The 25,378-nt window shown below is 43.1% G+C and overlaps 1 protein-coding gene across 1 annotated transcript in view; it reads left to right on the top strand.

Annotated features, from left to right (window-relative positions):
* The window catches only part of LOC126469898 (DNA helicase MCM8-like), a 181,330-nt gene that overhangs the window by 111,299 nt on the left and 44,653 nt on the right, over positions 1-25,378 (top strand). The window contains exon 9 of the mRNA XM_050097246.1: positions 18,558-18,718. Within this exon, the coding sequence (XP_049953203.1) occupies positions 18,558-18,718 (161 nt within the window). The remainder of the gene's footprint in view (positions 1-18,557; positions 18,719-25,378) is intronic.

Genomic DNA, 25,378 nt, shown 5'->3' on the forward strand with positions numbered 1-25,378 from the left:
ACTAACAAAATTCAACAAGATAAGACAAGAAGGAATATTCCTTGCCCTTGGGAAAGCAATTATATTAATACCAATTTTGAAAATTATCAAAAATTGATGTAATACGGACAGTTATCAACTGATTGGCTTAACGGTAACTCTATGCAAACTTCTGGAGTTAGTTGTCACTGAATCAGTCCAGTTTCAGATGGGCCTGACCTACCATTAACCATTTTCTGCCACAGGAATCTGCTGTCAGAGATATCTTTGTGCCTTTTTGCACTGTATTGCAATATCCCTGGATGTGCAAAAGGCTGGTGACAGATGTGGAAACATTACGTCCTGGCAACAATGCACAAATTGGGCTCTTTGGAGCTTTTTGCCAATCTTCGTACAGTGCTTCTTATATCATAGGTTCTTTCACATTAGTCGTATCAGCCCTTAGCAACCTACATGAATAAACAGACAGAGTACCACACCGGTCTGTTATAAGCATCAGCCATTTTGCTATAGCAATAAATGAAACTGTGACCATTGGAGAACCTAATGTATCATTGAAGCTGTTTGTAAATAATATTTGTCTCTATTCCATGTTCCTCTCCATATGGCTTTATATGGAATATAGACATGTGCTAACAACCATGGTTCCCATATTTCATTTGTGAAATCCAACATTATAATTAAATCACATACTGTTAGCAGGTTTTTACTGTGCCTGTTTCTCTAGCTTCCTTTTCAACAGTAAGTTGACCTGGATGGCATACATCAAGCTACAGGAATGTAACTCATTATACACTGAAGAGCCTGCCTGATATCATAGAGGGGCCCCCGTGAGCACGCAGAAGTGTCTCAACATGATATGGTGTGGACTCGACTACTGTCTGAAGTAGTGTTGGAGTGAACTGACACCATAAATTTGGCAGGGCTGTCCATAAATCCATAAGAGTACGAGGGGGTTAAGATCTCTTATGAACAGCACACTGCAGGGTATCCCAGACATGGTCAATAATGTTCATGTCTGGGGAGTTTGGTGGTCAGCAGAACCTTTTAAACTCAGAAGAATGTTTCTGGAGTCACTCTGAAGCAATTCTGGTCGTGTGGGGTGTCTCATTGTTTTGCTGGAATTTCCCAAGTCTGTCAGAATGCACATTGGACGTGAATAGATGCAAGTGATCTGACCGGATGCTTATGTACGTGCCACCTGTCAGAGTTGTATCTAGACATATCGGGGGTCCAATATGTTTCCAACTTCACACGACCCACACCATTACAGAGCCTCCACCAGTTCGAACAGTCCCCTGCTGACATGCAGGGTCCACAGATTCATGAGATTGTCTCCATACCTGTACACATCCATTCGCTTGATGCAATGTGAAAGGAGACTCATCTGACCAGGCAACATGTTTCCAGTCATCAACAGTTCAATGTCAGTGTAGATCGGCTCAGGTGAGGTGTAAAGCTTTGTGTCATGGAGTCATCAAGGGTTTATGAGTGGGCCTTCAGCTCCGAAAGCCCATATCAATTATGTTTTGTTGAAGGGTCACATGCTGACACTTGTTGATGGCTTAGCATTGAAATCTGCAGCAATTTGCAGAAGGGTTGCACTTCTGTCGTATTGAACAATTCTCTTCAGTCTTCTTTGGTCCCATCTTGTGCGATCTTTCTCTGGCCGCAGCAATGTCGGAGATTCAATGTTTTTCCAGATTCCTGATATTTACGGTACACTCATGAAATGATCGTGCGGGAAATCCCCACTTCATCACTACCTCAGGGATGCTGTGTCCTATCGCTCATCCACAATTATAACACAACATTCAAACCAACTTTAATCTCGATAACCTGCCATTGTAGCAGCAGTAACTGATCTAACAATTGTGCCATGCACTTGTTGTCTTACATAGGCATTGCAGACTGCTGCATTGTATTCTGTCTGTTTACATATCTCTGTATTTGAATATGCATGCCTATACCAGTTTCTTTGGCACCTCAGTGTATTACCTCAGAAATAGCCTCTAGGAAGCAGATAGGAAAGTCGTCATGATGTTCTATAAACCACGTATCTTAACTAACCTAGGTTTTGAGAGTGCCACCTGTGGGCCAGCTGCCCCAGCTGTCCTAGGATTGTTGGACGAGCTGTGCCAACAGCTTTTTGAATGAGCCCAATAGACTGCCACCTAGTGAAGGCAGATACTCTGCCATTGAAAATTCGCTGTCAACTACTACTAATTAATTATGATACTCAGATTAGCAAAATGCCAGAACATTAGTTGTTCTTCCAAACCCCAAAATCTGCCTTCTTTAGTATCATTTAAAAAACAGGGTGTATCAATATCAGCCAAGACCTTCCTCTTGCCCTCTACACCCATGCTCTTACCCCAATATAAGAAGTCCCCCCATGGTGTATCCCCTGCCCTGCTCTGCAGTTGGACATCAAGTGCAGCATTAAGGTTGAAACAGCCCAGGAGTTTCACACTGTTGATTATACTCAGTCCTTCATGTTGCTATTCTAGAAAATGACCACTAGCTTGAGCCAAACAAGGCAGACTTTGAGAAGGATTCATCGAGGCTCCCAATCCCTGAAGCTCATCTAAGGACATATATGCAAAGCAAACTTCCACATAAATGGGAGGAGGAGTGACAAATTAACACCTCTTCCAGTGATTTCAGGATGATGAGAGACATCACTTAGTACTGGAAGTCATTCCATTGCGCATCCCAAAGAGAGCGCATTGTTTAATGCCATATTTGCATTGGATATGTCAACCAAACATGAATATGTCTTCTGACAATAAGACCAGACCAGGTGTCCCTTTGGAACAGTTGTGATGGTGTCAAATGCTCTGACTTATTTGATCTATCACATAAGTTATACAAGCCCTACTGCAGATCCTGGCTGATAATAGTACTACTCCAACTACAGTGTTAAAAATATCTACAGAAAGCAGCTTTTATGACAAGATGCAGTTTCCTCGTCAGAAAACTGAATTCATTACAGATATTATTGAAGAAGCTGGAGATTCTTTACCCTACTACATCTTCAGTTTTCATACAACTGTCTTCAACTGTTAGTTTTTCCTTCTTTAAACTTTTTATTCAACCCTGTTTCTACGTTTATAATTTTCATGTCTTGGCAAAATGTTATTCAGATAGAGAACCACGGGTTAATTCTGCAGAACACTGTGTCCCTCTAGGTAAAACAAAAATTCTAGTTGATGCCTCTATTTGAACATCTTTTTAAACTAATTGTTTATTTGGGCGTACAATGGTCCACTGTTGCCACTAGCTTCATGAGGGTATTGTGGCATGCTGTGTGCCACAAGTTTCTGTCCCTTAGCATCTCTTGATGCACAGTCCTCACACTGTCATGCTACCTCTTATATCACTATTATGTCTCCAGAATGAGATTTTCACTCTGCAGCGGAGTGTGCGCTGATATGAAACTTCCTGGCAGATTAAAACTGTGTGCCCGACCGAGACTCGAACTCGGTTCAAGTCGCAGTCGGGCACACAGTTTTAATCTGCCAGGAAGTTTCACTATTATGTCATTTCTAATATCTTTCTGGGAGATGAGGACTAATAACCTTGTTGCTAAGTTCCTTTAACCTGTAGTCATATTTTTGTCATCCTCTTGCTGTTGAGAAGCAGAATCGTGTCAGTGGGAAAATGTGTTGTTGGAAGTAGTAAGCAATAAGCTGTTGACAGCCAAATCAATGACCTGTTAATGACAGACCTCTTTTCAGTCTCACCAATGGAAGGACATGATTCTTACCAAACTAAAAACAGGATATTATGCATTACATGGGATACCATGTTGAGCCAGACATCAGAGGAATTGTAATGACTACGTGGCTAAGCATCTCCACCAATTTTCTGATGCCTCTGCACCTTATAGCCACGATCACATCCCAGAAGTCCAACCTAATGTACTTACCGTTAAAATTGATATTTATGGTTGTCACCTATCGTACTAAAAGAACTTTAACCTTTTCCAATTCCATCAGTCCCTCACCCTCATCACCAATCAGCCCATTCATAATCACAGAGTCCAAGCTCAGACCATACTTGACAGCCTCTACTAATTTTGCAAAATCCTCCGTGACCACACCTTTCTGAATACTATCACTGATTTAGAAACTCTTGCCCTTCAGCAGCTAGAACAGCCTTTCCAGCACAATCTAAGGAAGTTGTGTTGGGTCCCATAAGAACTTACCTACCTAAGAAAGCTTCCCAGCTTCTCCAGTCCTATGCTCACATAGGATTACATATAGCCAAGAATGAGCCTATAGTCTGTCTGTAAACTCAAGAGCGAGCAGTGCTTTTGGTGATGGAAGAACCCTGCCACTGGCCGACAGAGGTACCCAAAATCAGTTGCCCATTACCTGTCTAGTGGTGCAGATGGGTTTGCGGTGATATACATCATTTCTGTTCATGGGATCTTAGTTGCCAGTGTCAGTCAGTTAACTTTGTATACTTACTGATATACTTCGGTATCCAGAAGTGAAGGATAATCACCCTGCATTGCAATCATATGTGCAGAATATGAAGAAGGGGAAGTGTGTGTTAAAGGGCGACACAAAAAGAACTGTTGACTAATATTACCAGTCCTAATGAAAGGGCTGCAATTTATGCAAACATCAGCCTCCCCACAATAGGACGCATAAGGAAGGAAAGCGAAAATAAAGCGCATGGTTTACTGGAATCGCCAGGAAGGAAAACTAATAATTTTGGGAGGAAACCCATCGTTATAGACAGTTTCACAAAATCGGTCATTCGACGAACGATGGAGGATGTTTACATAAACCAAAAAATAGTGCCGACGTTATGGAAATTACATACTGCCGTGAAACAAAAAATCAATTTTCTTTGACATAAAGATATTTTACACAAAACACTGCATGAAATGGGATTTACCTGGAAAAGATCTGTAAATAAACGAAAGTGGGTATAATTGACTGGCGATGTAAGTACCTGATCCAAGTGAGGAAATTAAGAGACTAGGCAGAAAATTCTTTTATATTGATAAAGCTTAGTGCGGACAGCAACGTTACTTACAGAAAATGTTGGCAGAGCCCTGGTGTTGACGGCATTAGGGACAGTGTTAGTGGAAGCAATAGGATTATAGTGGTCAGTATTGGATCAAAAGGTGGGTTTTTACCCAATGCACAGTTGATTTATAAAGAGAGATGTGCAACAGGAGATTACCATGGGCAAATGAACTACAAAAAATTTTCAAATTGGATATCGACTAAAGCAATTCTGAATCTGCCACCGAACTGTGTTATTGTTATGGACAATGCTTCGTATCACAATGAGGAGCATAACAAAGCTCCAACTAGATCCTCGAATAAAAGGGTTACGATGCACTGTGCTGCGACTTCCACCATACAACTATGGCGTAATTCCAGTTGAAATGGCATGGGCAAAACTCAAAAATTTCGCCAGAGGAAGAAATATTCTTGGAGATACTTGCAAGACAAAGTTGGTGAAAGAAGGTATGTAGGAATTTTGTGAGTTTCCATTTATTATTCCAAACAAAATTTTGCTGTAACCGAAAGAAAGCATATACAAACACTTGTTACAGGTTCTGAAACAATAACTCAAGATGACTGGAGTGCATCCTGACTCCATGTGGAGAAACTTGAAAGAGATATACCAGGTTAAGGATGGGATTATTGAAGACATACTAGATGCCATAGTTATTCATTTACAAAGTGACGATGACGATGACAATGACAGAGGCTGTTGATGATGGCCTCTAAAATATGATGTATGTAAATAGGCAATGAATAACTTCTTAAACAATACATTGTGTACGCTTTCAAGCCTGACTGGGCTCATACGCTATAAAGTTTCTTTTGGTAGAAATGTCCTTCATGGTAGTAAAAGTGTTAAACAGTTTTCTAAGAGAAATACAGTCAAATGTGGTCCAAAGCAATAAATAGCTTTATCACTAGTTGTACAAAATTGGTAATGATTTAAGAACCTCATGGTCAAATTAATTAATGTTTTGCTAATAGAATGTGATTGTCACATAAAACCTTCGATGCTTATGGAACAGCAGCATTTGATTGTATCCTGTCACTAAATCTCTACATTGGTTATTGTTCACATGATTATAAGATATATTGCTTAAAACATGTGTATCTGTACACGGCATTGCCACAGATTTAAAGTGTACGCCGCGACAGGGCCGGTACTATGTTGTGAAACAGCCTGTAGAAGCGCCTTGGGACGTAGCTGGGTAGGCAGAGAGGGGTCTCGCTCACTCTTCAGTTTACCAACAGACTATACCACTCTGATCCAGCCCCTTCATCAACCCCTCTTAGCTGCCTGACCATGCCTCACTGGCGTACTCCACCTTCCACCTCTACAGACTTCCTCCATCCTCCGTGAAAAACTCCACTGAAAACACACCCCATAACACTGTTGTCAAACTTCCTGCCAACACTCTGACCTCTACAAAAGTCTCAGTACTTTCTAAAGCCCTCACCTTTAGCCCAAAACATAGGTTCAACGATGTTGGGCTCATGAAAGACCTCCTTTCTTTTACTCATTCTCTCCTGTGGAAACATTTCTTCACCAAATATCCCCCTGGCAACAGCTAACCAGAACCACATTCCTAAACCCCTCCCTAGAGAGTCCAACACCACTCTTTCAGTAAACACAGCTATCCCTAACCTGAAAACCAATCCAGAGCTTATCATCCTTCACGCAGACAAAGGCTCCACCACAGTGACCATGAATTGCAGTCACTGTGACTGAGGGTCTACGTATACTTTGACACCTCTCCCTACAAACCTTACAACCATGATTCAAACCAACCCCACAGGTCTCCCTACTAATCCTCTCATTGTGATTTGGTACAATGCTCCCACAGAATGAATCTCTGCTTTTGTTGATGAACATCTGTAAACTGTTGTCCATAAACTCCATCCACTTCCTTCGCTGCCTTTCCACATTTCCTGTCCCATCACCTCCCGACTACTGATTGATCACTGTGGATTTAACGTCCTTATACTCCAACATCCCCCTGTTCATAGCTTGGGGAGCCATGGAACAGTACCTTTCCAACAGTGTCCTGATATCAAATCTACCACGTCTTTCCTAATGTTCTTAACCAACCACATCCTGATCCACAATTATTTCATTTTCGAAGGCCAAGTCTACAAACAGATCTGTATTATGCCATGGGCACTTGCATGGCAGCATCCTATGTCAGTTTATTTGTGGGTCATGTGGGGGAATCCTTCCTATCCATTCAACACCTAAAACCCCTTGTCTGGTTCAGATTCCTTGATAAAATTTTCATGATCTGGGCCAATGGCAAGGACAACAGGTGCTCTCCCCTCCAGTTTAAAAGGAAATTAAAAGAAATTCTTAATGAGAACTCCTTCTACTCATTAGATGAATTTTTGGATGTAGTAAGTGGGTAATTTCCTCAACCCCCACAAACAAAAAAATATTAAGTGTAATGTAATATCTTGTATAGACACCTTTTATTAACCTGACACGTTCCACATCATTATGAAGTGTCGTACTCATGATCTATGGAACAAGTACTAATGTAATCTAATCCATAACTTTAACATCCACTCCTAAATTCACTTCACCTCGTCCTTCTCTACTCAGTGAGCCACCTTCCTAGATGTCGATCTCCACCTCTCGGGTGACTCCATAAATACATCTGTTTATATCAAGCACTCCACTTTGACAGCCATCACCCATTCCAGATCAAAAAGTCTCTTCCTTACAGCCTCATCAGCCTTGGACACAGCATCTGCAATGGAAAGTAGGACGTGTTGAAATATACCGATAACCTTACCAGGGCTTTATTGGCAAACAGTATCCTTTCCAGCTCATCCACAAATAGAACTCCCATGCCGTCTCCTTCTCCAACTCCAGTAAACCCATTAATCAGCCACCAGCACTCCTCTGATCCCTGGCCTTGGGAAGCTCATTGTTCAAACCTGCATCCAGCCATCCTGATTTAGGTTTTCCTTAATTGCCCTAAACCACTACAGGTAAATGCCGGGGTGGTTTCTTTGAATGGGTGCAGCTGACTTCTTTCCCCATCCTTCCCTAAGCTTATGGGACCAATGACCTTGCTGTTTGGTCCCCTCCCCCAAATCAATCAATCAACCAACCAACCAACCAACCAACCAAAAGCTCACCTACCTCCTTCACCAGAGCTTCACCAACATCTCGTCGTGCCCTGAAATAGAAGACATCCTACTCAGAACACTATCCACATCACCCAAAGTAGTGTTATGCCATCCACCCAACATCTGCACACCCCCAGGGGGGTCCACAACTCTTTTGTGGACACGTGCGTAGCGAGCACGGGACCCCGAGCTAATGTGGCCCTCCTTCCTTTCCGGGCTGCATACCTTCCCTTCCCTTTCCGCATCCCTCCCCGTCCCCCATCTTTGCCCCCCCCCCCCCTCACCTCTGTCTCTTTCCTTCCCTTTCTCCCCCTCTGGGAGTATGGTTTGTGCCTACGTCCGGAGACGGACGCTCGAAACTGTTCCAAATTCCTTGCTTTTACACTTGCAAGTCCTCGTCCTTCCTCTGTCCTTCTCTTTTCCTTCCCTCTTCTCCTTGCCCTTTTCTCCGCTGCGGCGTTTGAGACCCCCTTTTCTTTCCTTTCCCTTTCTCTTTTTTCCTCCCTGTGCGTGTCTGAAGGCCGACCCACACACTTCCATGCGTAGCCGGTGACGGGGTAACGCGTAATTCCCCGCCCCGGGTAGACAGGTAGGACACGTACGTACCCCCTGGTAACGGCCAGGCCCAGGGAGGGGTGATTACCCGAGCTGATACCTTCCGAAAGTGCCAATTGGTCCCTCCGTCCGTTTGTCGGGAGGCGTGACCTGAGGTGTGAACAATCACCTAAGGCGGGTGTGCCCTCGGTGAGGGCCCCCACAAGGGAGGAGCGCGCCATCGGAGACGCCGGTAATCATGGGGGATTCTTCCGCAATGGTTTCCTCACCTTCCACTATGTCTGCTCACAAACGTAAGTTCACTGAGTCTCAGCCACAGACGGTTCTTCCATCGTTGCCACAGTTCCTTGTTGTTTCTCGGTCTGACGAAGGTCACGACTTTTCCACGGTCAACCCTTTCATTATTCAGAAAGGTGTCGACGCAATTGCGGGTCCTGTAAAGTCTTGTTCCAGATTACGGAATGGTACCCTGTTGTTAGAAACACACAGTGCCCTCCAGGCTCAAAAATTGCTGCGTACTTCTCTGCTCCACACCTTCCCTGTCCGGGTGGAACCGCACCGTACCTTAAATTCCTCGCGTGGAGTCGTTTATACACGCTCCCTCGATGGATTGTCTGACGAAGAAATTCAGCACTACCTGTCTGACCAGGGCGTCACCGCTGTTCATCGGGTTATGAAAAGGGTTGACTCGAACATCATTCCAACCCGCACTGTCTTCTTGACATTTGACAAAGTTCAACTCCCATCAAAAATCAAAGCAGGCTATGAGATAATTTCCGTTCGCCCTTATGTCCCAAACCCTACGCGTTGCTATCGATGTCAGCGGTTCAATCACACCAGCCAGTCCTGTTCCAATCCGGCCAAATGTGTTACGTGTGGCAAGGATGCCCATGAGGGTGCTTGTCCACCTCCATCCCCTCACTGCATCAACTGTATGGGTGACCACGCTGCTTCCTCTCGAGATTGCCCCGTTTTTAAGGATGAAAAGCTCATCCAGGAAATAAGAGTGAAGGAAAAGGTGTCGACCTTTGCTGCTCGAAAGTTACTCGCCAGTCGACAGCCTACCGTGCCTCAGAAAGGAAAATACAGCACTGTCCTTGCTTCTCCTCGGCCAACAAAGGAGGCGGCCACGCAGACTTGCGACCTCACATTTAGTACCACGGTCGTCAGATCGGCCAGCGCAAAGATCGCCCGTTCAACCTCACCACTTTCGCCTGCCCACTCTATGGCTCACCCCTCGTCGGGTTCTGCTAAATCTCGAGCCCAAAAGTCAGACGCCAAGTCTTCGAAAAAAGAGCATTCTCGTGAAGAGTTTTTACGTACTGCAACTTCACAACCATCGGTTCCTCCTTCATCTAAACATCATACCTCCAAAAAGGCTACGAAGAAACACAGTTCCTCTCCTTCTCCGCCAAGGCGTGTCCCAACTACAGCACCACCTGGCGGAACTCGCCCTCGGCCATCTTCTGTGTCGCCGAGGCGCACTGCTGGTGGCCGGTCAACTGGCCGATCGTTGGTGGCAGGAGCTGCTCCTGACCAACCTATGGATCAGGATCTTCTGCCTTCGACTGAATGCCATTCCATGCTGTCGGTCGCAAGCTCTGAGCAGTCGTTGAGTTGACAGCACCCTTCGTCACGTTTCTCCATTTTCTGTTCACCCTATGTCCATTATCCACTGGAATATCCGCGGCATTCGCGCCAATCGGGATGAATTGTCGATCCTCTTACGATCCTACTCGCCGGTCATCTTCTGTCTTCAGGAAACAAAGCTGCGTCCCCATGACCGCTTTGTTCTCCCTCATTTTCAGTCCATCCGATATGACCTCCCCTCTGTTGAAGGCACTCCAGCCCATGGAGGACTCATGATTCTGCTCCATGATACTCTCCATTATCACCCAATCCCCTTAAACAGTTCCTTCCAAGCTGTCCGTCTTTCCCTTTCTGGATACACGTTCTCTCTATGTACGGTATACATTCCATCGTCTACACCACTGGCACGAGCTGATCTCCTTCATCTTCTTGATCAGCTTCCACCCCCCTATTTGCTGGTTGGGGACTTCAATGCCCACCACCCGCTTTGGGGATCTCCACATCCTTGTCCACGTGGCTCACTATTGCTAGACGTCTTACACCAAGCGGATCTAGTCTGCCTCAACACTGGGGTCCCCACATTTTTGTCTGCCTCCACGGCAAATTTATCTCATTTGGACCTTGCGATCGGTACTGTTCCGCTAGCTCGGCGCTTCGAATGGTTCGCCCTTGATGATACACACTCGAGTGACCACTTTCCATGTGTTCTTCGACTGCAGCCTCAACTGCCATATATGCGCTCGCGACGCTGGAAGTTTGCCCAAGCCGATTGGACACTTTTTTCGTCTCTAGCGACATTCGATGACCGTCGCTTTCCCAGCGCCGACGATGAGGTCACACATTTTACCGACGTTATTCTCACAGCTGCGGAACGTTCAATACCATGCACCTCCGAATTGCCCCGGCGCCCCCCAGTTCCTTGGTGGAACGAGGCATGCCGTGACGCAATACGTGAGCGGCGACGTGCTCTTCGCATTTTCCGTCACCATCCAACTTTGGCCAACTGTATCCGATATAAGCAGCTCCGTGCGCGATGCCGTCGCGTCATCCGCGATAGCAAGAAGGCAAGCTGGCAATTCTTTATTAGCTCATTTAACACCTTCACTCCCTCCTCGGAAGTTTGGAGTCGGCTTCGACGGTTCTCAGGCGCGCCTAGTTTCTCCCCGGTCTCTGGGCTCACTGTCGCGCATGATACCTTAGTGGACCCCGTCGCAATTTCTAACTCATTGGGTCAGCACTTTGCTGAGATTTCGAGCTCTTCAAATTACCCGCCAGCGTTTCTCCCGAAGAAACGTGCAGCGGAAGTGCGACATCTTGCTTTCTCCTCTCAAAATCGTGAAAGCTACAATACTGTTTTCTCCATGCGCGAACTCCAACATGCACTCTCTTCTTCTCGCTCCTCCGCCCCAGGACCGGATGGTATCCATGTCCAAATGTTGCTGCATTTATCAACCCATAGCCTGCGCTACCTCCTTCGCCTTTACAATCGAATTTTGGACCGACAGTACCTTTCCCAGGCGATGGCGGGAAGCTATTGTCATTCCCGTTCCGAAACCTGGAAAGGACAAACATCTCCCCTCTAGCTATCGCCCCATTTCTCTCACGAGTAGTGTCTGTAAGGTTTTGGAGCGTATGGTGAATTACCGTTTAGCTTGATGGCTGGAATCCCGCAGTCTTTTAACACCAGCCCAATGCGGATTCTGACAACATCGTTCTGCCGTTGACCATCTTGTTGCTCTCTCCACTTATATCATGAACAATTTCCTCCGGAAACGCCAAACGGTAGCAATATTTTTTGATCTGGAGAGAGCATACGATACCTGTTGGAGGACAGGCATCCTCTGCACACTGTTCTCTTGGGGCTTTCGAGGCCGGCTGCCCCTTTTTCTTCGCGAATTTATGGCAGAGCGCACATTTAGGGTGCGGGTGAACACTACTCTATCCCGTACTTTCTCCCAAGATAACGGGGTACCCCAGGGCTCCGTGCTGAGTGTTGTACTGTTTGCCATCGCCATTAATCCAATTATGGATTGTCTCCTTCCTGATGTCTCGGGCTCCCTCTTTGTGGACGATTTTGCGATCTACTACAGCTCTCAACGGACCAGCCTTCTTGAAAGACGTCTTCAAGGATGTCTCGATCGCCTCCACTCGTGGAGCATCGAAACCGGCTTCCGTTTCTCACCCAGTAAGACCGTTTGTGTTAATTTTTGGCGACGTAAGGAGTTTCTTCCGCCCTCCTTACATCTAGGTCCTGTCAACCTTCCGTTTTCCGACGTCGCTAAATTCTTGGGTCTTATGTTTGACAGAAAACTGTGCTGGTCCTCCCACGTTTCCTATCTTTCGGCTCGCTGTCTGCGTTCCCTTAACACCCTCCGTGTCCTGAATGGCACCTCTTGGGGAGCGGACCGAGTGGTCCTTCTGCGCCTATATCGCGCCTTAGTGCGCTCGAAATTGGATTATGGAAGCATAGTCTACTCCTCTGCTCGGCCGTCTATTCTTCGGCGTCTCGACTCTATCCACCACCGTGGATTACGTTTAGTGTCTGGAGCTTTTTACACCAGCCCTGTGGAAAGCCTTTATGCTGAGACTGCTGAACCTCCGCTATCCAATCGGCGGGCAGTCCTTCTGAGTCGTTATGCTAGCCATCTGTCTTCCATGCCTGCTAATCCAGCCCATGACCTTTTTTTCGACGCCTCCCTTGATGTCGGGTATGCAGGCCGCTCCTCCTCCCTACTACCCCCGGGAGTCCGCTTCCGTCAACTGCTCCATTCTCTTTCCTTCCGCTTTCCTAAAACCTTCTTGACAACTTGGGGTACACCACCGCCTTGGCTCCGTCCCCGGATCGACTTGCTCAGCGACCTATGTCAATTTCCCAAGGATGGTACCCCTACACTTGTTTACCGTCGGGCATTTGCTGCTCTATGTGCACAAATGACGGAAGCCACATTTATTTACACCGATGGCTCGAAAACATCGTTAGGTGTAGGGAGTGCCTATATTGTTGGCGACACCCCAAATCACTTTCGGCTTCCCGACCAGTGTTCGGTTTATACTGCGGAGCTTTACGCTATTCTCCAGGCTGTCCACTACATCCGCCGCCATCAGCGGATACAGTACGTAATCTGCTCAGATTCTCTCAGCTCTCTCCTAAGTCTCCAAGCTCTTTACCCTGTACACCCTGTGGTCCACCAGATTCAGGACTGTCTGCGCTTGCTCCACCTGAGGGGCGTCTCAGTGGCGTTCCTCTGGCTCCCAGGACACGCTGGTATCTGTGGAAATGAGGCGGCCGATATAGCGGCCAAGGCTGCAGTCTCTCTTCCTCGGCCAGCTATTCAGTCTCTTCCGTTTACCGATCTACGGAGCGGTTTATGTTGCCAAGTTGCTCATTTATGGCATGCGCATTGGTCAACACTTCCCCATAATAAATTGCGGGAAGTGAAAGCCCCTCCTTGCGCATGGACCTCTTCCTCCCGAACGCGTCGTCGGGAGGAGGTAATTTTAGCTAGACTCCGGATAGGGCACTGTCTTTTTAGTCATCGACATCTTTTAAGCGGTGATCCTCCCCCACTCTGTCCCCACTGCTCTCAGCCGTGGACGGTCAGACACCTTTTAATTGAATGCCCCTATTTTAATCCGTTACGCTCCCGTCTACAGCTATCGCCTGATCTATCGTCGATTTTAGCAGATGACACGCGCTCAGCTGACCGCGTTCTACAGTTTATTAGTGACAGTGAAATGACGTCAGTCATTTGAAGCCTTTTTTTGGGGGGACAACCAACCCCTTTCTATAGTGGATTTTTAAGCATTCCTTCTGCCTTTAGTTTCTCAAATTTTATGACTTTGTTCCCATTGCTGCTGATTTTAAATTTCGTTTTTTTCCTGTTTTCTACGTCACGGGCTGGGCGCTAATGACCATAGAAGTTTTGCGCCCTAAAACCACAAAAAAAAAAAAAAAAAAAAAACATCTGCACTCGAATCCTGCTCCCAGTCCTGTACCCCATGGTCATTTCCTTGTCCTCAACCCAGGTGCAAGATCTGTCCCTTACATCCACCCAAGCTTCCCAACACAGTGAAGTTAGAGGCATTTCCTACGCCTATAAAAGGCAGGGCCATGTGTGAAAGCAGCCATGTTATCTATAATCTACGCTGCGATTACTGTGCAGCCTTCTGTACGAGGATGACAAGCAGCCAGCTGTCTACTTACATAAATGGCCAACACCGACTGTAACAGACAGCAGACATGAAAACCCAGTTGTCAAACAGGCTGCTTCACTGTGGAAGGCCATTTAGATACTCCCTTCCAGCATCAGCTTCTCTTAACTATGCAGAGGGGGATTGTCTGTCCAGCATATCCTTTGCCATTGGAATACACCTGGCCTAAACCTCCACTAACTGTTTCCAATTACCTCACCTTACCTCTTCCCTTCTCTCTTCTGTCCCCACCACTCCAGGCAGCAGCGACCAGCTGAGAGAGACACAGCAACAGGGAAGTAACCAATTGTGTGGCTTTTATGAGTTGTTAACCAGGAAAGAATTGTATAATATCATCTGTATGCTCTGATAGTTTAGTTTCTTGAGTTTCTGCGTATTAATTTAATATTTAATAGCTACAGTTCTCACATTTTTGTTTGCATCTGAAAGTAAACCAATTTTGTGATATAGGCTATTACAAGTTCCTGATCAGGGGCGAATTATTTAGTGTCACGAGTGCTTTGTTACTTCAGTTTTTGAATCTCTGCGTATTAATCTAATTCAGTAGACACAGTTCCTGTGTTTTCACCAGCATCTGCAGTACAGTTCTGCCGCATGTGTTGATAGTCCGTTTATCTAGATAGTGTAGTTTACCACGGTGTTTACTATGGATAGGGACTGTGATTTTTGTGTGCCGATGCGAGCCGAGTTGGTGACACTTCACAGTCTGCTCCATGCTGTGATGGTTTCGGTTACTGAGCTTGAACCTGCAGTGGGCACCATTATTGTGGGCCAGCCGTCCACATCCAACAGATGTCCAGCATGTCTGAATCCTCCGATCCACACCAGTGGCCAGCCCAGGTACTCTCCCCCTTCTCCTCTCCTCTCCTCTCCTCTCCCCCTTCTCCTCTCCTCTCCTCTCCTCTCCCCCTTCTCCTCTCCTCTCCTCTCCTCTCCCCCTTCTCCTCTCCTCTCCCCCTTCTCCTCTCCTCTCCTCTCCCCTCCCCCTTCTCCTCTCCTCTCCCCTCCTCTCCTCTCCCCCTTCTCCTCTCCTCTCCCCTCCTCTCCTCTCCCCCTTCTCCTCTCCTCTCCCCTCCTCTCCTCTCCTCTCCCCCTTCTCCTCTCACTCCACCAGCCCTCTACCCCCTCCCCCTCCCCATACCCCCTCCACTTCCCCACCCCACTCCCCACTCGTACCCCCTCTCCTCACCTTTCATCATCCCCCTCGCCTTCACCGCCACTGTCGCCCACACTCCCTCTGGCACACGCCGTATCCCCTCTCTGTGTAAGTCCTGTATTCTGTTTTGAGTGTTTCTGTGTGCCACACATTAGCTTTAGGTGAGCTCTTGAGTCGTTACGTATAGTTACTGTTACCTTTCTCAGGAATTAAGCAAGAGTTTCAAATTTTAGGATAGTTTTTCATACTTTTTTGTGTGTTTATCGGCAGCATCCTGAATTTTCCTCCTGATTATGAGTTCTGGCCTGATATTCTATGTCCATGTAATTTTATAGTTTTCTCTAGTGAATGATCCATTTGATTCAGTGTTCCATTATTGTAGTTATGCCGGGCAACCTTTCAGGTGCCTCTTGGTTTCCTTGCACTCACTTCATGGATTATGAGTTATGCAAGTAGAATTCAAAATGAACATAATTTGGATGTATTCATTTGCCTCCTTTAAAGTTATCCTGGGAAATGTTGGTGTTTCCCATGATTGCTATTGTCACTACATAACATTTTGCACCCTTGTCAGTGAAGATTGTTATGTCAGAAATATTTTATTTGCTGGTAATGCTTGTTTATTATTTTTCTTTTGATGGCCATACCAAAGATAGTTAGGCAGCATTACAACAGTGATTTTCAGTGTTGTTCTGAGATACAATTTCTTCCTCATTCAATTGCATGAACTATATACATAATCAATATAAAAGAACCCATTTTTCTTCTCTTGAGCATGTAACATCCCTTGAAATATTACCAACATTGGTTGTCAGTGTATTTTATGCTCAGTTTGGTGCACTTTGTTACACTGGTTGTGACTTTAATGTAAATAATTTTGTCTTATTCCCTCACAGTTATTATTATTATTATTATTATTATTAATTGTAGTCAAGCATAGGAAGTAAATGACATTTTTATTTGTGTGTATAAAGGCAACACTGCTCCATTTTTATATCTTTTAATTTAGCAGACTGGTATCAAAAATATGCTCATCATTAATGGTCCTGTAGAAGATACATAAAAATAAAACACAATACTTGCTTTAGGTTTATGTAGTGGGAGTTTGAATGTGTTTGTAATTTCGTGTTAGATTGTTTAGCACTTACTTACATTTTACTTTCAGGCCTTCATAGAAGTTTTTGCAGATGTTGTATTATTTTGAATTGTTTTAGCACATTCTCATGTTAGTATAAATCAGATTGATCATGGTTTATATACAGAAATAAAAATGTCAGTAATCAATGGTCTTGGGTCCTTTGTTGTTCTTAATATATATTAATGACTTGCCATTCTATATTTATGAAGAGGCAAAGTTAGTTCTCTTTGCTGATGATACAAGTATAGTAATCACACCTGACAAACAAGAATTAACTGATGAAATTTTCAATAATGTCCTTCAGAAAATTACTAAGTGGTTCCTTGTAAACGGACTCCCACTGAATTTTGATAAGACACAGTACATACAGTTCCGTACAGTAAATGGTATGACGCCATTAATAAATATAGACCTTAATCAGAAGCATATAGCTAAGGTAGAATATTCAAAATTTTTAGGTGTGTCCATTGATGACAGATTAAATTGGAAGAAGCACATTGATGATCTGCTGAAACGTTTGAGTACAGCTACTTATGCAATAAGGGTCATTGCAAATTTTGGTGATAAACATCTTAGTAAATTAGCTTACTACGCCTATTTTCACTCATTGCTTGCATATGGCATCATATTTTGGGGTAATTCATCACTGAGGAATAAAGTATTTATTGCACAAAAGTGTGTAATCAGAATAATAGCTGGAGTCCACCCAAGATCATCCTGCAGACATTTATTTAAGAATCTAGGGATATTCACAGTAGCTTCTCAGTATATATACTCTCTTATGAAATTTCTTATTAACAACCAAACCTAATTCAAAAGTAATAGCAGGGTGCATAACTACAATACTAGGAGAAAGGATGATCTTCACTATTCAAGATTAAATCTAACTTTGGCACAGAAAGGGGTGAATTATACTGCCACTAAAGTCTTTAGTCACTTACCAAATAGTATAAAAAGTCTGACAGATAACCAACAAGTATTTAAGAACAAATAAATTAAAGGAACTTCTGAATGACAACTCCTTCTACTCCATAGAAATTAAGAAAAAAACCAAACAAAAAATTATAAAAAAAAATTTAAAAACCAAAAAGAATAAAAAAGTTGTTATATTAACTTAATTATGTTGTTAAATTAACTTAATTATGTCATGTATTGGAAAATTTGATTCGTTCCACATCATTACGAAATATCGTATTCGTGATCCATGGAACTAGTATTAATCTAATCTAATGTAATCTGAAGGCTGTAAGACATCTGGAGTATGAAGTGTAAGAGACATTCTGTAGTCTTTAAAATGATAAGCTCTAACTTATTAATTTCTAAAGTAATTAAAGGTGGACATAGTAGGATTTACTGTACTTAATCTAAAGCCAGTAATTTCTGGCATAACTTCATTTAGTGTCTTCAGGCCACACCAGTTAAAAGAAGTTAAAATAATTTGATTGATTCCTTAGTTTGTGTTTGAGAAGAGTGCTTTATTTGAAAAGTCATAGATTTGGCAGTGAATTGTGGAGTGTTTATCAATGCAGTATTCCAATTTCAAATATAACACCTGGTCAACATTTAAATATACTTATGTATCTTGCAGACTTTACCATATGTTCTAATTGTTCTAAGATTAAGTTTTCATTGTGCATGAAGCCATGTTTGTGCACGTTATTGTTGTTTGTCGAGAGAGAGAGAGAGAGAGAGAGAGAGAGAGAGAGAGAGAGAGAGAGCAGTAATACAAAGCTGTCATTGTGAAGGCTTATTTATTTTCTCACAGGGGTGTACGTGTGCGGGAATACTAGCACTACATCTGGGCTCACTGTTACACTGACTCGGGAGTCAGGTGGTGATTATACACTTGAAGCAGGAGCTCTTGTACTAGCTGATCAAGGCTGCTGTTGTATTGATGAATTTGACAAGATGTCCTCTCAGCATCAGGTATAAATGCGGCATATGTAGTACATTCTTATTTTCTCTTATTTATTGATATCAGTACCCATTAATGATTAACTAGATGCAAAAAATTTTCTTGTTTGATTGTACATTCTAATGAATTTTGACTAATTGTGGATAAGAAGGAGAAAGGGATAGAATACAGATGATCATAATGAGAAGTACAACCACTATCATTTTATGTTGCTGTGTCATAAACATTGATTTTACAGCTCATAAATTTCAGTTGAAAAATTAAACTGTCACATGGCCAATCACATTCCACTACCATTGCTGGTGTCATCATGCTGCCTTAATAGGGGTCAAGCTGTCACATTAACGGTTGCATCGCAGAAGGAACTTTGTAGTCGGAGTGGAAGAAAACCCACAATTTTCTCTTTAGTTCACAACTGTTTCCTACACAAGTGACATACTAAAGGCAAAACACTATCAATATTTGTACTGTTGCCTGATGAAGAAATAACTGGTTTCAAATTATCAGCAAGTCATCAGCAGATTATTTGAATACTTTATTTAGTAATTCATCAAAATACAACTGAACAGGCCTGTTTGCTATGTAATGTATTCAAATCATCTGATAATGACTTGCTGATATGTTGAAACCAGTAATGACACAATTTGTTTACACAAAGCAGGAAAGTACAATAATGAACTACATTTGTTAACATTAATTTATCCTGTTGTATGTTAATATACAGTGGTGTGCAAAACTTAAGGACCAAAGCAACTTTCACATGATGTATCATTGACAAGTAACATAGCTCGATGAAATCTACACCATACATAGAAAGAACTACCACAATATAGTACAGAAGGTAACTGAAAGACATACGGAATGAGATAAACAGAACTGACACTTTTCCCAAGGTATCCCTTATGTGATCCATGGGATTTAGGTCAGGGGAACAGGCAGATCAGTCTACTTGCCAAATATCCTCTTGTTCTAAGAGCTCCACTACCTGTGCCATTTGATGCAGTCACACACTGTCATCCATAAAAATGAAGTCAGGGCTGAATGCACCCCTGAAAAGACACACATGGGGAAGGAGTAAGAGTACAGTGAACGAATAATGTTGACCATGGAGTGTATGGTGTTCAAAGATTTGGAAATCCATACACCCATGCAACATTACACCTCCCCATGCATGTCTACCACTAAGAAGATCGTGTTCGACAATGTTCTGGGGTGCACTGCATCCCCTCATGTGGTGAGAGGTGAGAGAACGTAATGCACCCAGGAACATTGTCAAACATCATAATTTTTGTGGTCCAGGTGCTGAATGTTACTATGACAAAATTTCACAAAGTTGAGGATAGCAGATGAGCTTCCCATAGATAGGAATCATCTTAGCAAGGAGGATTATACATTCGTAGGTAGGTGTGTCTAAGTAAATTGCTTACAAGTGTAGCTACTGTAAATCAAAGAACAATTTTGCTAAAGGGAATAAATGGTTGCAGAACTGTACCAGTACTATATAAAAAAACTTAATGTCACATAGCTTATTATGAAATGAAAACTGAACTTTGACAGTGAGTCTGTAAACACAAGCTCTCTCTGATGACCTTTTTGATGGGATGTCAATACTAATTTTTCTTCCTGCTCCTTGGAAACACAAATGCTAATTGCAGTGACATTTAATTGGATACCAGTAGCAGTTGCGAAAAGTTTAATCAGACAGACAGGGTGTTTATAAGATTATAAAAATATAGAGAGACAGAATGGCTGGCCGGTACTGTATTTACCCGAGTATAAAATGACTACCCTTTTTGAAGAGGCTCCTTGAGAAAAAATTATTTTTAAGATAATTTGATGAATCAGAAAAACAAACAGTTTTACTGATGGTCTATCTACTTGCCTAAAACATTAACATTGTACACATTAAAAATTAGACCATTTATTGATTGCCTTCATGTTGATTATATGAGGAGAAACAATTTAACAAAAAGAAATGATTTACATTAATTTTTAATTTCTCTGACTGTTTGCTTACTAAGCCTGTCACCCTAATAGCACAGCTATGAACTTTATATCTTTGTTATGACAAATATTTGGCTGTTTCTTCCAAATATGTTGTAATTTCTGAGGTTGTGGTTACTGTGCATCTTTATTAATGTGAGAATGTTACAATGTTTCTTGCTTCCAAATATATTGTCTGACCACCGCTTGCTCAGAGGTTGCGTAGAACCAGCAGCTGACACACCCCCTTTCATTCCAGTCATGTTGTCAATAACACTGCTGCAGGAAACTTGGAAGTATGCCACTGGTCCCTATCCAGACTATTAATGTCTGCTGCAGAAAGCTATGTATTTGCCCAGTTTTAAAGTCAGTTCAAATGGATTTAGACAGCCTGGTTTAAACATGACAAGTGTTCATAAAAAGCCAAAGTATGTGGTATAGATTTCCTGGGTTGGATACACAGTGAAATTTGCTGTCCACTCACCATCCCCCTTTCCCTCACTCACTCTATTTCCCAACCAAGCTAAAATCACTCTTCCCCCTCCAACCCTTCCAAAGTTCTGTGTTAGAGAAACTGTGAAACATGGACGCCAATAACTTCTAGGCTGCAGATAATATGTAACATCAACTAATACATAAATAAAAGATCGTTATCATGATTCATTTCAGTTCCAAAACTTTCATGTGTTCTGCGATCTAGAGATGTCTGTTGATGCTACCTCCACAATGGATCTTGCCGCTGCAATTTATTGTTAAGATTGCAATTACAGTCAGTTTAATATGATTTATTTTGTTGTTTAAAAATTTAATTTTGGATTAATTTTTTTCTTGTTTCATCTAATGTCACTATCTTGTTCTAAAGCAGATTAAAAGAAGGTAACATTTTCCCCTGTATTCTAATAAATCAATACCGTCTCTCATAACCGAATAGAACATTGACTTGAGTTCACAATGAAGTATAGCTTTTGGAAGGACAACATCCTCACCTTTAAAACAGTATAAATATTTCTATACGCTACCCATACAAATATGAGAACATTTATTGCAAATCTGTATAAATACAATAAGAGTTTGTAAGATGATAGAATTTAATGCTACATCTTCGTGCCTTTCACAAAACTTTCAAATTTGAATCCGAGCAATAGACTGTTGTTGTGACTAGTTCATAGCTTATCACATATCCCTTGCACTAGCGCCATGCGAGTCAAACATCACATCATTGTTCAAGGAAAGTCGACACTTTACTGAGCGCTTCTGCACATTGGAAAATCTCGAGCCTGTTGTCGTGTGGGTAGTGTTTGCCTGACCTACCCTTCCAAATTTTTCAGAATAAATCTAAACATAATATCAATAGTCAAAGCTTTATCTGTAAATGGAAGGTGGCCACTGTATCAGTATTTTAAACAAGGTAAAAAGGTTGATCTAAGCAGCAATAGTTCAGTCCATGAATATAAGACTACCCTATAACTTTTTAATGACAAATTTGGGAAAAAACTTTGTCTTGCAATCTGGTATATACAGTACTTACTTTCAGGAGGTGAAATGCTTTCAAATGCGTGTACCAGCAGTGCTGAAATTTTACCTCCCGAAGATAATTACTAGCCATATATTTTGTTTGTGTTAATAGTGTTGGAGCTTTCTTAAATGAATTTTCCTTCTGATACTGTTAACAAGATTATGCTAACTTAATTGGAGAGGTGCTGTTTGGTGTGACTTCAATACTGATGGTCTGTCCGATTACTGATCAAGAACACTTGAGCTTCTTGGTCCCCAACTTTGGAGTATTCCATTGACAACTTGTTTTATGCCCAACTGCTTTCATTGACCCAGATGTAAAAATATTAGTAAATAGGTTAAGGGACTGTCATGAGTAGATGTTGAGAGTAAAAGTTGCTGTAAAATAAAGGTTTGGCTGTAAAAGATAAATTTTGTACAGCATAATCGTAAACAGCAACTTGGTCACAATGGTTAAGAGAGGGATTGTAGGAACAACTGTAGGAAGATACTTACATCTGTGTTGGTACTCAGTGAACCATTGTGAAGCGCATGGCAAAGAGTATGTCTCACTGTACTAGTTATTATAGCTTCTTCCAGTCCATTTATGTAATGAATGAATGCATAAAGATTGATTTTTTAAGTTCCTCTGTACATGCTGTTTAAATCCTCTGTGCGTGTTGTGATTAATCTAATCTTGTCCTCGCGATCCCTATGGGAACGATATGTAGGGATTCGTAGTATATTCCTAAAGTCACCATTTAAAGCTAGTTCTTGAACCTTTTTAAATAGACTTTCTCGGGATAGACTGAAACCATCTTCAAGAGTCCACCAGTTCAGTTGTTTTAACATCCCTGTGACATTCTCCAACAGGTCAAAAGCCCATAACCATTCGTACTGCCATTCTCTGTACACATTCAGTTTCCCTTGCTAGTTTGATTTGGTGTGGGTCCCATACACTTGTGCAACATTCTAAGATAGGTTGCTTGAGTGATTTGTAAGCAATATCCTTTGTAGACTGACTGCATTTCTCTAGTATTCTACCAATAAACAGAAGTTGGTTGCCTGCTTTACCCACAACTGAGCCTATGTGATAGTTCCATTTCATATCCCTACTAAGTGTTACATCCAGGTGTGTGTTTGAGTTTACCGATTGTAGCTGTGACTTATTGATATTGTATTCATATGATACTGGGTTTTTTGTTTATTTATTTATTTATTTTTTAATTTTGTGATGTGCACAATTTTACATTTGTGAACTTATAAAACAAGTTGCCAATCTTTGTACCACATTAAAATCTTATCAAGGTCTGACTGAATGTTTGTGCAGCTTTGTTCAGACTGTGCTTAATTGTAGGTGACTGCAAAAAGCCAGAATTTATTGTTAATATTGTCTGCAAGATTATTAATGTACAACATGAACAGCAAGTGTCCCAACACACATCCCCCCCAGGGGGCTCGCCACTCTTTGGTGGGTTCATGCTTGGCTACCACAGGGCCCCAGCCTTTGCAGCATCTTTTCCCTTCCATGCTGCATGTTTATCCTCTTGCTATTCTTGTTCCCCTCCCTTGGGGAACCTGTCTGGGGTGTTTTTGGGAATGTTCTGCATTGTCTGTTGCAGACCTAAGAACAGTCTCATCACTGTTTTTCACTCTCTTTTCCTTTCTTTGTTTCCCTTCTCTTCTCGTTCCTGTGCTTTGGTGTTTGAGGTTCCTATTTTTCTTCTTACTCCCTGTGCACTCCTGAAGGCCAACCCATGCATCTGACGTGCAACAGGTGACTGGGTAATGTGTAATTCCAAGCCCCAGATCGAAAGGTAGGGTTCGCACGTACCCTCTGGTACAGGCCAATCCCAGGGAGGGGTGATTGCCTGAGCTACAACCTTTCCAAACTGCCGATTGGTCCCTCAGTTAGGTGTTCCAGAGGTGTGACCTGAGGTGTGAACAGTCACCTAAGGCGGGTGTGCCTCATTGTGAAGGGGGCCCCCAGTTGGAAGGAGTGCACCATCGGAGACACTGGCAATCATGGGGGATTTTCTCGCAGTGAGCCAATCATCTTCACAATCAACTTCTACGAAACATAAACGTAATGAGGCTAATGATTCAAAGACCCTTCCCGTTGAAACCACGGTTCCTCATAGTGTCACGTACTGAAGACGATCAGTCCTTCGCCATGGTAAATCCGTTTATTATTCATAAAGGTGTTGATGCAGTTGCCGGCTCTGTGAAATCCTACTATTGTTCATGGAATTGCACTTTGCTTTTGGAGACTACTTCTGATTTTCGTGCACAACAACTGCTTGCCGCTTCGCTTCTCCACGGCTACCCTATTCTTGTTGAGGCCTATAGAACTTTGAATTCTTCCTGAGGTGTTATTTACACTAGCTGCTCAATGGTCTGGCCGAGGCCGAAATCCAATTTTACCTCTCTGATCAGGGTGCAATTGCCATCCAGTGGGTGACGAGACAGATAGATTCCTCCTTAGTGCCCACCCACACTCTTTTTCTCAACTTTGATAGAGCGGTGCTTCCATCCAAGATCAAATTATCACAGTCGAGTTGTACATTCCGAACCCAATGCGCTGCTACCAGTGTCATCGTTTCAAGCACACTAGAACATCTTGTTGATACCTAGCGAAATGTGTAACCTGTGTTAGGGATGCACACGAGGGCGATTGTATGCCTCCTTCTCCCTGCTGTATTAACTGCAATGGCGACCATGCCGCCATCTCTCAAGACTGTCCCATGTATCTCGATGAGCGGCCTGCCCAGGAGATACGGATAAAGGAGAAAGTTCCTTACCCAGTCCTCACAAATTGTTGGCTAGTCGCAAACACTGTGTTCCACCATCTGGCATTTATAGTACTGATCTTGATACAGCTCGCTGCATGAAGGACATGGCCCCGCAGACCTCATATTCTGCTCTGAGGTTGTGAAATCGCCCAGTGTCATGGTAGCATCGCCATCCCCTCCTCCAGCTGTGCAACAAGCCATCAAACTCGTGCCTCATGGGGCAATGTCCCCAGCTACACTACCAGCAGGTGGGAAAGGACAGAAGGAATACTCCCGTGAAGACTTCCTACTTCCCTCCAGCCAACCAACACCTGAGTCTTCCTCTGCTAACTGGAAAGGCTTGAAGAAGTTCAACAAAGGCAAACAGTCTTCTCCTTTGCTGACTCTAAGATCCTCTTCGAA

Source organism: Schistocerca serialis, chromosome 1 (assembly GCF_023864345.2).
Source record: "Schistocerca serialis cubense isolate TAMUIC-IGC-003099 chromosome 1, iqSchSeri2.2, whole genome shotgun sequence".
NCBI lineage: Eukaryota > Metazoa > Arthropoda > Insecta > Orthoptera > Acrididae > Schistocerca > Schistocerca serialis.